Source organism: Pholis gunnellus, assembly GCF_910591455.1.
Source record: "Pholis gunnellus genome assembly, chromosome: 11".
Lineage (NCBI taxonomy): Eukaryota > Metazoa > Chordata > Actinopteri > Perciformes > Pholidae > Pholis > Pholis gunnellus.
This window is the reverse complement of record NC_136538.1, coordinates 19840150-19855679: the sequence shown is the minus strand read 5'-3', so window position 1 is coordinate 19855679 and position 15530 is coordinate 19840150. Positions and strand designations below refer to the sequence as shown.

General features: G+C 42.2%; 1 protein-coding gene across 1 annotated transcript; it reads left to right on the top strand.

Annotated features, from left to right (window-relative positions):
* Positions 1-12901: 12901 nt before the first annotated feature.
* LOC306702714 (D(1)-like dopamine receptor) lies at positions 12902-14386 on the top strand (the record flags this gene model as incomplete). The annotated part of the gene is made up of 1 exon (XM_079168368.1): positions 12902-14386. The coding sequence occupies one exon, from the start codon at positions 12902-12904 to the stop codon at positions 14384-14386; it is 1485 nt and encodes a 494-aa protein (XP_079024494.1).
* Between the last annotated feature and the right edge of the window lie 1144 nt (positions 14387-15530).

Genomic DNA, 15530 nt, shown 5'->3' with positions numbered 1-15530 from the left:
AACCTTCAGCCTGAGGGTCAAAAGTTCAAATCCCCGTCTGCCCTGCTGCAGTGTCCTTGACCAAGACAGACTCCCCTCAGGCTGACCATGACCTCTGACCTTCCTCTAGTGTCCTCGAGATTTTACACTGACTACCTGGTTAAGTTGTCCGTTCTTTCTTCACAACCGAACATTTTAATTCACAGTTTAGGACTTAATGTGACTCTCACCTGAAAAGACTTTGCTTTGTCATTTTACCCTAAAAATTCAAGCTGTACTTCTGCAGACAACAGAGCTGGAGCCGGAGGTATAAGTTAACTTCAGAGCTGTTTAGAGCCCACAGGATTTACTGGGCGTCACCAGTAAATAAAAAATCTGTACGGTTAATAAAACCCTGGACCAATGAGTCTGCGTGGGCCTCTTCTAATAATTTGTTACTTCTACAGACAATCCAACAATCACACACCCTTTACACAGCAACTTGCCAGGTGTTCAGAGGTGTGAAAGTAGGCAGGGTTCTCTTGAGCTTCTCTTTTTACTTTTTTACATCACCACGAATACCTTCGGGGCAGTTATCTCCATATGACGGCAGGAGTTTCACCCCACCCTCAAGTGTGCCATGTGGACCAGGTACACCCTTTGACACACACACACAAGATGCAGCAGGTGTGTTGCCCTTAAGGGATCAGAAGAAGAGAGTGAGAGCAGAGTGAGAACAGGAGGGAGGAGGGCAGAGACAAGGAAAGGAAAGCGTGAGAGAGAGAGAGAGAGAGAGAGAGGGGGACAGAGGGATGTGGGAGCCCTGAAGATAGAGGGAGTAGAGGCAGAAGCACAAACAGATTTGCAAACCAACCGTTTGACAGATGTCAGTGACTTGTCAGTCAGGGACTTGATCCTGTGTTGAAGGATCTACTTTTTTCACTGCCATGAACCATCCACACACCAAAACACAATTCGTCTATTTCCAAAATCTCTCTGCAGAATCACCCTGCAAAAACTCTTCCATACTCTCCATTAGCTGACTTCTACTGAAACGTTTACTCTTCAACCTTTAAAATAAGATTTTAGGTCTCAGTTGCAGACTTGTTTAGACAGAGATTATTCCTGTGCAGTTCGAATGACTGGTTGTCTGAATGACTGTCTGCTACATACCACAGAACAGTTCAAGAGTTCAGTTAATTCATGAACTCTGTCGGGGCACCACACCCAGCCAGCGGCACATTAAAGCCCTGTGTATGAGTGCTGTTGTATCCTCATGCATTAGTGAATCTACAGTATGTGTGGAAGTTTGTCTGTACACGAATGTGTTCTAAAAGTTCCTACGTCTTATTCTGCCTGATTGGACCTCCACGTGGGCATGGACGGACTGTGACTGACTGTTTGTTGTGTTGCACTTGTGAAGATGGAATGAATGAAAATGTTAGCATCTTCACCAAAAACACATGCTAGTTGTGTCACATTCTGGTTGTACCACAGTTCAAATGCAAACTGGAAGAATGTCTGAAGAACGCCTCAAAGCAGTCGGGTCCAATAATGCTTCAAGTCATTTTACAGCACAATGGAAACAGGTTTGCAGCTCATTCATGATTGACGTTGTAATAGACACTTTGTGGATGTACTTTACTTGTTGAACTGTACACACCACACATTCTTATCTATATTGTACCCTTTACATGCCAAACCGTGTATTAGCAGTAGGAAAATGGTAGCATTCCTTCCCTATAGCAGACTTAGATGCGGTGTCAAAAACAAAAAACAGTTTTGCCCCGTAAAGAGAAAGAAACAAATTGAAAATAAATATTGATTCCATGTCATTTGTCAATGAAAATAGGATTTTGTATCCCAAAAAACAAAAAACAAAAAGGCCATTCTGATGGAAAACTATCATAACACATAGGGCTGGGAACATATTTTAAGTAAGGGTTGCTGTCGAGCAAACTTGTGCACGAACCTTGTAAGTAAGTAAAGATTTAATTATATAGCACTTTTCAAACCCAGAGTTATAAGTGCTTCACAGTTCCAAAAAGAGAGGATAAAGGCATATGAATGAAGAATTACACAAACGCAAGCAGATATTGTTCAATGATCAGAACAAATCAGGGCAAAGAAGCGTCAAAGACATCCTGTTTACAGTTTCAAAGATGCTCAAATATTCAAATATTACTTGTTGGTCTCTTGTGGGACACAAACTTCTATCCCCTGCATGGAGTTTGGATGCTCAATCTGCCCATCCACCATCCCGACCTCCACATCCATACTTTCCCTTGTTTGTACATTAAGGAAACCCTACTTCCTGTTCTGACACAGAACATTGTTATTGGACGTAAATCATGAGCGGTAAAATTGTCCAATATGAACCCAATTGGTGGTCTGTCTACTTCTTCATCTTTCTTTTCTCTTAAGTTACACACTCTGTCAACAGCAGCACCAAACAAGAGACAGAATGTTTTTAGGTAAGTGGTGTGTTTTACAGAGGAACACAAAAGTGTTTTTGCGGTCGATTCGTATTATTGGATATGCATTGATGAAATTCTGCACATATAGGAAGCAACATCAACACAAGAACTAGGAGCATCATGACATGGAGGCCGGGTTGAATTCTGAAGGATGCAAGTCCGAACTTGGGGTACTCTGCATTAAGAAAGGCCCATTAAGTGTGTGTGTGTGTGTGTGTGTTGCAGTTCTGTCAGTGTGGATTGGAGGCAGTCTGATCCGTGTGTTGTGTGTCAGAGACAGAAACAGAGACTCATGAGTGAACATGAACACACACACACACACACACACACACACACACACACACACACACACACACACACACACACACACACACACACACACACACACCGGGTCACGGTGGGGTCTGTGGCCGAGTCAAACGGGCCGCGGCTGCATTCCTGTATGGAGGTTTGTGTTGATACGTGCGTCGCAGCGCTGCGCGGCTGTCTGGGCTCCCAGCCTGCGAATCCAAACACGAGGGGTCAGGACCTCGCCATATTTGTTTAACGTCGAGATAGGTGTCACCGCGGCGGGGTTACAGCAAAGCAGTGCCAGGCATAACTGGCTCCGGAATGACAACAAACACGGTCGGAGTGTTGTTCCGGCTAATTTGCTGGTGTTTTCCCCAAAGCCGGGGCTTAGCTGACAACACAGGACGTTTAACTCAATCAGTGTTCCGTTTTTTTATCCGTTTTATTTTTCACATGTTGTTGTTGCCCTCACCGTCCCTCCACCCACAACTTAACTCAGTCCAGCGGAGCCCGGTCAGGCCTTGGTTCTGTTTTAATAGCTTCCTTTCATCGGCTTTAAATTGTTATGATTGTCTGTCATTATTCAACAGCCTCTTCAGATAACAAAGAACCAACAGGAAAACTAAAAGTTGACATGAACTGACAACCAACCAACCAATGGAGCTACCAGGTCATGTGACATTTTTTGTTGAGTGTTATCTCATTTCTTTTCCCTTTTCTGACTGAATGTTTGCAAATGACAATAACGTGAAGTCCTTGTTAGTTACTATGGACATATACAGTGTTAATATAATTGGGAAAAGAAGTCTTTAACCTTCAATTGGTTGCTTATAGACGAACAGAAATGGCATCAGATTTTTAAAAAAGGATAAACATCAATGTGTTGTTAACACAGTAGAGTAATTTGTCATCACAACTGATATTCTCCAACTTTCAATTTTATTTTGACAATTCAAAGTAGACAGAAGTGAAACATTTGAGAAAGAGATGCCAAACCAATCTGGGACCAAGATGGGACGTATCCTCCAGAAAGTGCTTACTCTTACAGTTTGTTATATATTCTAGCCATTGTTTAAAGTGTGTGCATGAATGTAAAGAGACATCAGCAAAACAGGAACTAGTTATGTGGATTCTTGTTGGTTCTCCCGGTTTCTTTTTTTTCCTGCTTTGAAATTTCCTAGCATTGTTGCACACCTAGCCACGCCCCAACCAGTGATGTCACAGCAGGAGCAGGTGCCTTAGCTATGACAGCTGATTGTAAACACCTGCTGTGATGCTGGATAATTTGCATTGTAGCCTGAGCATGAGACTCAACAATTACCTGATAAATTGATCCCTACAGATGTTTTTTTAAACAAATGTAACCCGTACTGAACCTCCTACCTGTCTGAACAGAGCTTACATGACTGCTTCAGACTGACATTTTTTACAGTGTATCCGTCTGTCCCTGCTGAAAAAGCAGAACAGGCTGTCTGTGTGTCTTTGTGTCAGTGTTGTTGCTGAGTGCAGTGACCTGGGGTTACACTCTCTCTGTCCCCGTTAGGGTAAATATCCCTCTATTAGCAACAAGTGGTCTGAAAGCTCTGATCCCCTCAGAGCTGCTGGCTGCTGGAAGCTTTTAGAGGGAGAGAGTGAGGAAAGAGGGCGAGCGGCTTCATCTGTTTAACCCTTTCAGTGATCGCTTGTGTCTTTCTGATCTGGTTTGGTCGAGAACAGAGGCACCAACTGGAGCCACATGTAGTTTTTGCTATTTTATATTATTTCCACAGAGCTTACGCTTGTAGACACAAAAGCAACACACAAGTGACATAAAGCGTTAAAACATCCAGACCCTTTGCTTTCTAAACGTTCACACTGCAAGCCTTATAGGGCTCAATTCAGATTTATTGATCAGAAGCTCAGGTGAGGGAAATAGGTGATTAGGCAGGAGAACAGGCAGGGAGCTGATTGGCTGAGAAAAACACTGAGGGCAAGGAAGGACCATTCTTTCATGTCTGTATTCATTGAGTGACTCCCGCCAGAGCAGACTTTTGACGAATGTTGATCTAGAGTGCCGTTAAAGTCGCATGAATTCCAATATGACTGTTTAGACTGAGGTTACACTGTAACCTCAGATCCAGTATCACATATGACAGTGGTCCAAATCAGAATTGAAAAGATCAGATTCCATGTGATTTGTTCTGTTCAGCACTTTGGACCACTTTGCCTGCAGCCTGATGTAAGCATGCATGTGTTATGACACATCAGGATGCATCATTGTCCTATTCCCCTGCTCTCCTGATGGCTTTCATTATTTCTTTACCATTGTTTTCATCTATCAGAGCCAAATTTGGCTCAATGTGAGTTCTTTTTTGAACATTGAATTATTCACAAGTGCCCGTTTTTAAAACTTTTAAACCAACGAGTTCATTACAAAAAAGGTGATCACTGACTGAGAATAGAATGTCAGTTCGGGCAAATTTCACACATACACACACTCTGAATGACACAATTACACTCTCTTTGACCCTCTACTTGTTCTTTTATAATCCGTGTGACAAAAACATAACCACAGATCCGAAATGGCTCCTGTCTGTTCTCACTGTAAATATTTATGACTGAGGTTTCCTCAACTTCCTGTTCCTCAGACGTTCACTCAGCGTCACCGTCGGACCTAAAAGCTCCTCTCACTGTTGAGGCTCCGGTCTGACACTTTAGTCAGACAGCTCACTTTTTCATTGTCTTCCTCATTGGGTCTCCAATTCATGTATCTGTCTCACTCCATCCCTTGTCTCCAAATTTACCATGTCGACTGTAAGTTAGTTACAGTAAGACACCAAAGATCAGTTGGTGCTCGTACCAACATGAACTGAGAAAATAGTGGTGCATTATCAACATATTACTCAATAAAACAAAGAGAAATCAGACACGTTGACAGATTTTCATTCATTAAATAGAATCTGAAAGGTTTAAACCACTATAATAAATAAACATGTTTTTGAATGAGTCACTTAAATATGATTGGGGTATTTAAATGAAGAATCTTTTATTCTGATCTAGATCAAAGTTATGTTATAAAAAGAACTAAAGTCTCTATGTAAACACAGCTGCTGTCAGAGATCTGTTTCTTATTAGCTGATAAACTGATATATAGTGAACACACACACACACTTGTTCCCCTCCTCTCAGCCTCTCAGCAGCCAGGGGCTACAGACCACTTGTGTGTGTGTGTGTTTTCTTGGTGACCCTGCCGTGTGTTTGCTGTCAAACAGCAGGATTTATGACTGGACCGCTTTCTCAATCTCTCTCTTTCTGTGGCAATCACAGAGGCAAAAAAGTCTTCAAACCAAAGCGTAAAAATAATCAATTAGTACAAGTCAAACTTTTTTTCTGAAAAGTAAAAGTATTAACTGTAAAGATCTTGCAATACAATCTAGTGATGCATTACTGTCACTGTCGGTTGAAAGCCTCATTTCAGAACATGCTTCTCTACAGACCGAGAAAATTCTCTTGAACTGGCAAAATAAAAAATCCTGCCCAAAAAATACAGAGAAATTAGTCTAGTCATGGTCCAAAGTCTGCTTAATTCATAATAATATGATAAATGTATGTCCGCATCTTGCCAGGCTTCGACATATGGATTTGTATTGAGCTGAATCAGCTGATACAAAGAAGAATTTATGTCATCATCTTATACATTTCTATGACAAATAACAATAGGCTCCTGAATTTACCTTTAAGTTCAGAAGGGAAACACGAATCCCCATGAAGCTAAAAATATCCCGACAGTGAAGTGCTGTTTTTAAAACTCAGAGCCAACATGGCCGATAAGAACTATTAACTCCAAAACACATGAACCCTGAAAACAAGGATACGATCTAAAACAAGCATGGCTGCTATACGATAACATGTTTAACACTCTCTGTCTCTCTCACACACACACACAGACACACACACACTTGTCCTCCAGGGTCATTATTCCTCTAAAGTTCAGCAGTGGGTCAGCATCGACTTTTGCCCTCCTCCCAGTTTCTCTCTACTTTTTTTTTACATCACTAAACCCTCAGCTGGTTAAAATAAAACCCCTGCAACTATTTAAACTTTCACACTTAATGTTTGCAAAAATTTGCAATGTCCTGTCATCAACGTTACCACTTACGCTATTGACTCACTCCTCTCCCTCACAACTGAAAATCGTCAGTTTAACTGTGCGTGGACAGGGGAAAGGTAGGGGGAAGTCCATGCGTTTGATTAGCCACGCAACAAAATTCAGAGTCTGACAGCCTCATACAAGCAAATGCGAACCAACATAATTAAATTTTGCTCAGATTACCCAAAAGAAGAAGCCCTTCACTGACCTGACCCTTCATTAGCCAACTTCAGTGGCTCTCTCACTTAACCGGACACTCGCTAGGCTGAAACCCTGACAGGGAGACCTCACAGCTAAATGAATTGATGTGGTGGATAAAAAAAAGATCCAGGTTGTAAAAACAAATTAATTCCGCTTACAATATTGTAGTTGATTTAACTTGGTGACAAATTGCTCGGTGTGATGTGTTAATCTCCCCAAACACATTTCAAGTGTCTACAAGTTGTTTTCATGATGAACTGAAATTTACCACAGCGTTGCTGCCTCAAAGTCAATCAGTAGCAGTGAAGTTTTGTTGGAGCCAATGTGCTCAACAAGTGGTCCTGTAAATTAAAGGAATCGCAGATCTATTTTGTCATCAGATGACACTATTCTCTCTAGAGGGGATTCAACATTTGTGTAAACTATACGGAGCTTGGGAGAGATAATCACAGTTTCTCTTCTTTTTACTCATCTAAAGACGAGCTCGCAGGTGAGCCGCGCCCTGCAAGCCGTGAAGCTCTGTTTATGTTAGCAAGATGCCTCCGACAGGCATCTATCACCTTTAGATGAAGCCGCACCGTCGAGTTTACTGCGCGGCTGGTTCATGCAAGTTCAACAACGCTGACATGCACACACACACATGCACACACACACACAGGCCTTTGATTCAACAACAGGTAGGCTGGTTTGCTGAGGGAACTAGAAACATTTCTTAACATGGTGAAAATGTTTCTTCGTACATTATTCATATAGTTATGCACATCCATACACACACAAACACACACGCAAAGACATGCAGAGAATAAAAGTGTATATATACACACACTTGCCCAAACATCCCCCCCCCCCCACACACACGCACTAAGCAGCCGTCCACGCCCCTCAACATTTTGTTCTAAAACAGTGATTCAAGTTTCAACTCTTCACCTTGGCGTCAAAATATCAGCCTCTGCCAGCTCTCCCACCAGGCGTAACTACAGGCGATGAGGAGCAGCCCGATCAGCCCTCCTGCGTCAGAGATGACTCTGCCCTCACCTCGCAGCAAAGTGCAACACACACACACAAACACACACGTGTGTGCAGTTCCACATTAAAAGAGCACATGTAAAAACAAAGCGTACAAAAGCAACCACAAAGAATTACAGATGTTGCCATGGATCATGGCTGTCCTTGGATTGTGGCTGCGCTTGTTATCGTGGTTTTGCTTGAGGCTCATTATTACTATTAAAATTATGAGTCATATTTCTATTATATAGTTCTTATTACTGTTGTTGTTGCAGTGCATCTCTCTCTCTCTCTCTCTCAAATTCAAATTCATTCAATAGCATGAAAGCTGTGCTTCCATTCAATTATCAAGGAAAAACTTTTGAAATGTTGCACGTCAATATTTTGTGTTTTCTATCAACTGGTTTGGGGCTAATAAACTCAGCTACAGCGCAGTTTGGTCAGAAGTTGGCACTATAAACCAGTAAACAGAGTAGAAGATGTACCCATGTACAATAGAATTCAGAAATTTGTTTAAATTGGGGTTTTAGAAGTTCTTTCATGTCAGTGTTGCACGTTATGGGGAATATCTGAAAATAAGTAAGTGAAGTAAGTGAGAACACACTGAGTCTGACCTTTTCATGATCTTACAGCTCCCGACTAACAGCGTAAGGTGTTGGCATTACTGTGATCTCCAGACAGAACAAACGCTTATGCTTCCGGGGTTCATGAAAGTTAATTGAGGACAGTTTAATTCTAAGGCTTGAGGGCAGCAATGGTATCAATGCTTTGATCCCTCAGGAGGAATAGCGTATAGCTGAAACTGTGCCAACAGTCAAGCTTGCTTCATTTTTTTCCCCCTCAGATGTGATCACGTAGATAACTTCAATCACATGAAAAGCTAAATATATTACATTTGAGTTGCATACATGTTTTAACCCATTATATCTTTTCCATGTTACCAGACATCAGACTGCAGACCTTTTGCAATGAGAGATGCAGTGCTATCGCTAAGTATGCATCAGTCAATCACTTGTCAATCAATTGTGTTCTACTGAGCTACAAACAATAGCTATCAACAAAACCAGAAGTCAAAACCACAGTAATCACCTTAAAACCCACCACTAACGTTCTGTCTGAGTGGTCTGTGAGATGAGACGGCTCCGTCCGGTCATCAATAACTAATGCAAGCCTTGATCCTCCATCTTTGTTGTTGGCACCTCAGTTGCTCCCAGCACCCATCTGATTAGACGAGGTATTAGGAGTCAGGCTTAAGCAGCACTCTCTACACACACTTTGATTTTTGGGAACTGGGGGGGGGGTTGGCAGAAATCTGACAGACACAGTCCTGACATATGACTTCAAAAGCTGTTCCGGCTATCACGTTACCAACTTAACTGCTTATTTATACACCCAACAGCAACAATGTCCTCCTGTTTGAGTTGCGTTTGTTACCAACTGATGAGTCCAGTAGTCACTCTCCTTTTAGACGTGGTTTGGTCTCACTCCTGAGGGAATACCCGTCTCTTTAGCTGCTACATGCTCCAACTGTGTCTACTGTTTGCTGCTGAACAGGACGTGTACCAGAACCAGATAGTAAACCAAAACTACGATCTAAAAGAGGTTAAAAAGCTCTGTGGAGCTTCAGTGTGTTATCACAAAAGTGATACCAAAATCTTAACGTGCCATTAATCAATGTAGCTTTAAACTTTAACCACATTTACTTCATTTATACTATATATTCATTTATTTACTGTTGGTCACTGTTGTCCAAATCATTCTATTAGCCTTTAGATTGATTGTGTACCTGACAGGCAGTCATTACTGTCAGTTTACTAGTGAACTAAAACTGATAATGAAAACTTACCTGAGATATGTCATCCCTCACAATGACCAATGCATTGCCCAACATTCAGTTCACTACACGTTGTGACTGAGGCCATTTTGAAATCCCTCCTCCGTGTTGCATTCAAGAACAGCTGCTAAAAAACTATCTAGTAGTAATAAGAAGTTCCAGTATGCTGAGTTCCACAACATGTGTTTATCAGATAATCTTTGATAAAAGTTTAAAAAGGACAACAATGAATGTAGTAGTAACTCTGAATAACTACATTTACTCCATATGTTGGAGTATCAAGACACAACATTAGACAGGTGGCGCCATCTGGTGGTTGCAAAGTGTCTGCTGTGGAAAAGGTCTAAACAACTCGTGACCAAATCCACCTTCATCACCTCAGGTCATTTCTTCACCTTGAATCCAGACTCTCAGTTGACGTGACTAAACTCTAGCACCATAGTTATTTTCTACTTATTAATACTCAATCTGCATTGACTCTAAATGAAATCCATCAGCTCTTAGTGGGTGTCCTTCATTACATCTCTATCAATCACTGGGAGGAGGTGAAGATAACCTGATAAAGGAGAAGAAAATGAAGGTTTTCAGAGTTTTCTACCATCAGTCTTAAAGAGGAACAGGCAGCCTTCAGACGGATGATTAGATGATTTAGAACATCTGTGTCACCTCTAAGGAAAGTGTCTTCAGAAGTGTGTTTTCATAAGTTTTACTGAGCTGCAACCTTGTGCAGAAATGATGCTCAGGTTGACGAGCAAAAACATATTTGAGGTTGCCACAAAAATGAAGGCCTTTTTAAAGTTGATTCATGAAAAAAAATGCCTTGGCTTCCTTTTTAATCAAATCGACTCGAGCTTCATCAGCACTCAGTTCAGAAAGCTGCTCTATAAAATCCTCTTCTCTTCTCCGATGGATTTTCTCTTTTGTGTTTCATCTTAGAGTGACAAGAAGCCCTCATTCGTTTATACGGCACAACTGACACCTAAACCTGATTTGAACGATTTGCTGACACATTTCTTTTCTCTCCAAATCTCCTGGATCGGCGGGGACTACGTGTTGTGACTTCTTAGAGACTGCTGGCTTCAAAAAAGAGAATACATGTTGGATCGAGCCGGAAATGCGAAGCCTTTGGTTTGAAGTATATTCTGGTATTCTGTCCCTTAAAATACACTGTAAACCCGAATGTCCAAAGTAATTAAATAGATTAAGTAGTGTATACTCAAGGTTTTAGAAAAAGTTCTACTAACTTAATTATGTCAAGTTGGTGTAACATGTTCTTTCTTTTGAGTAATTTTAACTACTCATTTTTGATTAAATGGAACTATTTTGTGTATAAGTAAGCATAACTTAAAAACATAACTTAAGTATAACTTAATAGAATGAAGTAATGCTAAGAATGATAAAGCATGCTAAGAATTATAAAGTCCTGTTATTTCTATTGTTTCAAATAGGGATGATTTATAGATCCCCTATAGATCCATCCCTCAATTCTGTGTACTCTCAGCTGACACCAGCAGAGGGCCTCATAACAACCCAGAATGATCAGAAGTTCAGAAGAACATGGCTTTTAATGATCCTTAATGGTTAAACACTGAATAGGCACATGCACTAAAAAGGTGGTGGACAGATCATAAGATACTAATTGATGGGAAATGTGATTACATATTTTTTCTATCAAGCAGAACTGACCATTCATTGTAATATATCTAATATTTTTTTATTGATTCATTATTGTTTTATGTTTTTGAAATGAGAATGTGCTATTAGTCATTAGTGGAAACGAGACTTCTCTGTTATTACAATAATGTAATGCCAAATACACTAAAATTACTCAATCTAATGATTTCATTGACTGGTTGAGGAGGTTTCGTTTAACTTTACCACAACAACAACAACAACAGGCTTGAATGTGCTTCACTGAACTTCCCATTGTACTGAAGTGTTTATGCTGTGCTTATTTGCATATATGTGCGTTCAAAAGTGGGAAATGAACAGTGTGGACAGGGTTGCAGTCATTGGTGCATATGTTTTGTTTTCACAATGTTGACTGAAGAAACCCAGCTTTAATCATCTTATTGTTATTCAAGTCTCTGATGGTCTCTCTCAGATCAAATCACAACGGCGAGAGGGTTATAGATATCACAATAAAGATTTAGGAAGAAATAAAATGTGCATTTCTTTGTATTCTAGGTAACGGCTTATGAAATGAATTGACACTCTGTTTCTATCTGAAGATTCCTACAGATGATTATTATTATTGTTGCTTTTATTATTGTTATTGTAATCATTATAGTAATTCGTCTGGATTGTTTTTTTGTTTTGTTTGGATACCATAATGACGAAAACCTCACTGTTCCTGTAACTGCACACCATTTTAGATTAAGTTAAAATAGAAGAAATTCCTTTTATTGTGATATTTGTCATCTTTTAGTAAATTAAGTATCTTGTTTATTTCTCACGGAAGCGCACGAGAACAAATGTGTGCCTAACGCAGAGTTCCTCGAACAAAAACCGTGATTATCTCATAAATCAAACATGAACTTTTCATAAAATATATACATATTGTTGTACTCTGAAACTAAAACGCTCGACACTGAACTGGATGGCACCAAGCTGTGCTGAGGAGGGTAACGATCCCCGCAGAGGCTTTCACCTGACAGTGAGTCTGAGCTTCACACTAAGAGGTGAGTCCGTTGTGAGTCACACTGGGACAAAAGACCGGCACAGAGACCTTTTTACTCCCTGTGGAGACATCAAACTTCGACAGGATTTATTAGCGTCAGTGCTATTAAGTTATTATCAAAAAAATCTGTATTATTATTTCAATATCTGAGGGTAAATTATCGCGGAGCGCTTGTTCGGACTAAGGATTTTTGAAGCCACTTTCGCTTACTATTTTTATTTTTCACTGAGAGATCAGAGGATGGTTTGTGTGTCAGGAGCTGCTGGACAGAAGAGAAGGGGATATTAATCACCTGTTACCACTTTCAATCTATCGGTGGGGGGAAAATGGAAAACTACACGATGTGGAGTAATTTTACCCAAGTTCTGTCGGAGCTGGACGGCGAGGGAGAGAAGGAGGGCGACGAGGAGGAGGACGGCGGGAGCGGCAGAGCAAACGGGGGACTGCGCGTCCTCGTCGGCTGCGTCCTCTTCCTGCTCATCGTGTCCACGCTGCTCGGGAACACGCTGGTGTGCGCCGCCGTGGTCAGGTTCCGCCACCTGCGCTCCAAGGTCACCAACTTCTTCGTCATCTCGCTGGCCGTGTCTGACCTGTTCGTGGCCGTGCTGGTGATGCCCTGGGAGGCCATCACAGAGGTGACCGGCACATGGCTGTTCGGACGGTTCTGCGGGGTCTGGATCGCCTTCGACATCATGTGCTCCACAGCCTCCATCCTGAACCTGTGCATAATCAGTGTGGACCGCTACTGGGCCATCGCCAGCCCGTTCAAGTATGAGCGGAAGATGACTCACCGGGTGGCGTTCATCATGATTGGGGTGGCGTGGTCGCTGTCCATCCTGATCTCCTTCATCCCGGTACAGCTCAACTGGCACCAGGTTGGGGAGGAGGAAGAAGAAGCGATGGAGGAAGTGATGGAGATGATGGTGGCCAGTGGCAGGAATTTCACAAACAGCAGCAACCTCAACGCCAGCACCGCCGCCAAGAGCTGTGTCGCCAACCTGAACAAAACCTACGCCATCTCCTCCTCCTTCATCAGCTTCTACATCCCGGTGGTGATCATGATCGCCACCTACACCCGGATCTACAGGATAGCTCAGACCCAAATCCGCCGGATCACGTCTTTGGAGAGGGCGGCTGAGCAGGCGCAGAACCAAGGCCACGGAGTGAACCGGAACCAGCAGCAGCACAGGCCCAACGATGAAGCCTCACTGAAGTCGTCGTTTAAGAAGGAAACCAAAGTCCTGAAGACACTCTCCATTATCATGGGGGTGTTTGTCTTCTGCTGGCTGCCGTTCTTTGTCCTCAACTGCACGGTGCCGTTCTGTGACCCGCCTTGCGTCAGCGACACCACCTTCACCGTCTTCGTCTGGTTCGGCTGGGCCAACTCCTCCCTCAACCCGGTCATTTATGCATTCAACGCAGACTTCCGCCGGGCCTTCGCAACCATTCTGGGTTGCAACCAAATGTGCTCCAACAACGCGGTGGAAGCTGTGAACTTCAGCGACGAGCTTGTTTCTTACCACCACGACACGACGCTCCACAAGGAGACGCTGGTCCCCATGCAGCCGCAGCAACATCCACGCAACATTAACGTCGGGTCAGACCACCTGGAGGACATGAGCCCACAGTTTGACGAGGAGTCGATCATCTCCAATGGTTCCCGAAGCCACAACAGACTGCTGCTGCTTCCCGCCAACGTCCAGCTCGAGGATGACCCGGAAATCTCCTTGGAAACCATCACTCCAATCACCTCAGCGGTGGGGCTTGAGAGTGATGCTCTATTACCAGGACAAGTCCACCAGGATGATTAGGACAGAAAGCACATAGAGCTGGCAGCCATAACGAAACAGGAAGTTATCCTGTGTTGCTTTTACTCCCAAATGTTTGCTTTTTTATTTCATTTGAAATAATGGAGGACTTTGACGACTTTATAATGAAGCTGCTCCCTAATATCTGGTGAAATATACCACAAGAGAGCCTCGACTGTAAAGCCATAAGCTTCAGATAAAATATCAGAATTTACAGATTCTTTTCCATGGGCCTGCTGGATCGTTTTGTTCAGTATTTGTGTTTGCACTTGTTGAAATGGAAGCAGATTTTGTTTGATTTAAATAGACCTACTTAACACAGTAAGATAAGAGATTAAAGGAGCTGTATTTAACATTGTGAACATTATATAGCAGCAAACAACTGATGTGATAAAGTGAAGTGATGTCTACCTGAGCAGAGAATGAAGCCACTCTCCCTCTGTGTGTGTTGTTATCCAAGCTTCTCCTTTTGTTGTTTACATAGCCGGGCCGGCCGTTAGTGTTTTTAGTGCATGTTAGTGCATGATTGAGCATGTGAGTGTGCCTCACTAGCTCACCGCCACCGCTCTTCACAGCTGATAACACTGTCCCAACCTACAGCACCGTTTTGGAACCCACCGCCTGGTTCCCCCTCAGGTAAACACTGCTTGCTAGTTAGTGCTGTTAGCACTGTTAGCTGTGAGCAGGAGGCTCGCCTTCACCATGTTGACAGCCTTTGAGAGGAAATCGAAATGCTCCCAATCTCCTATCGTGCACCTTTAATTAATTAAATAAAGATTTTTTTTCAGACAAAATTGTTTACACTGAATCTCTAAATGTTTCAATTATTCAATTGTTCTGCACTGTAAAATATCTGCTATTTTCATGAAAAAAAGGTTAATACAATTTGAAGGCTAAGTTTGAAGTTTAAGAGGGGGAAGGTCACTTAATTAATTCCAACGAAAATTAGATTTACAGAAATGCAGGGTTTGCGAGGGTAACCAGATCAATTTCACTGTAATTTACATATTTAGTATTTAACATTGCTGTCCTGTGGAGTTGCAAGCAAGGACAACCCACGATGTGAGAACTGAGAGATGGCTGCTGCAACAGCAACCTCTTTGACCAAATTCAGTGTTTGTCTTCTTCCAGGTTTCTTACAACACAG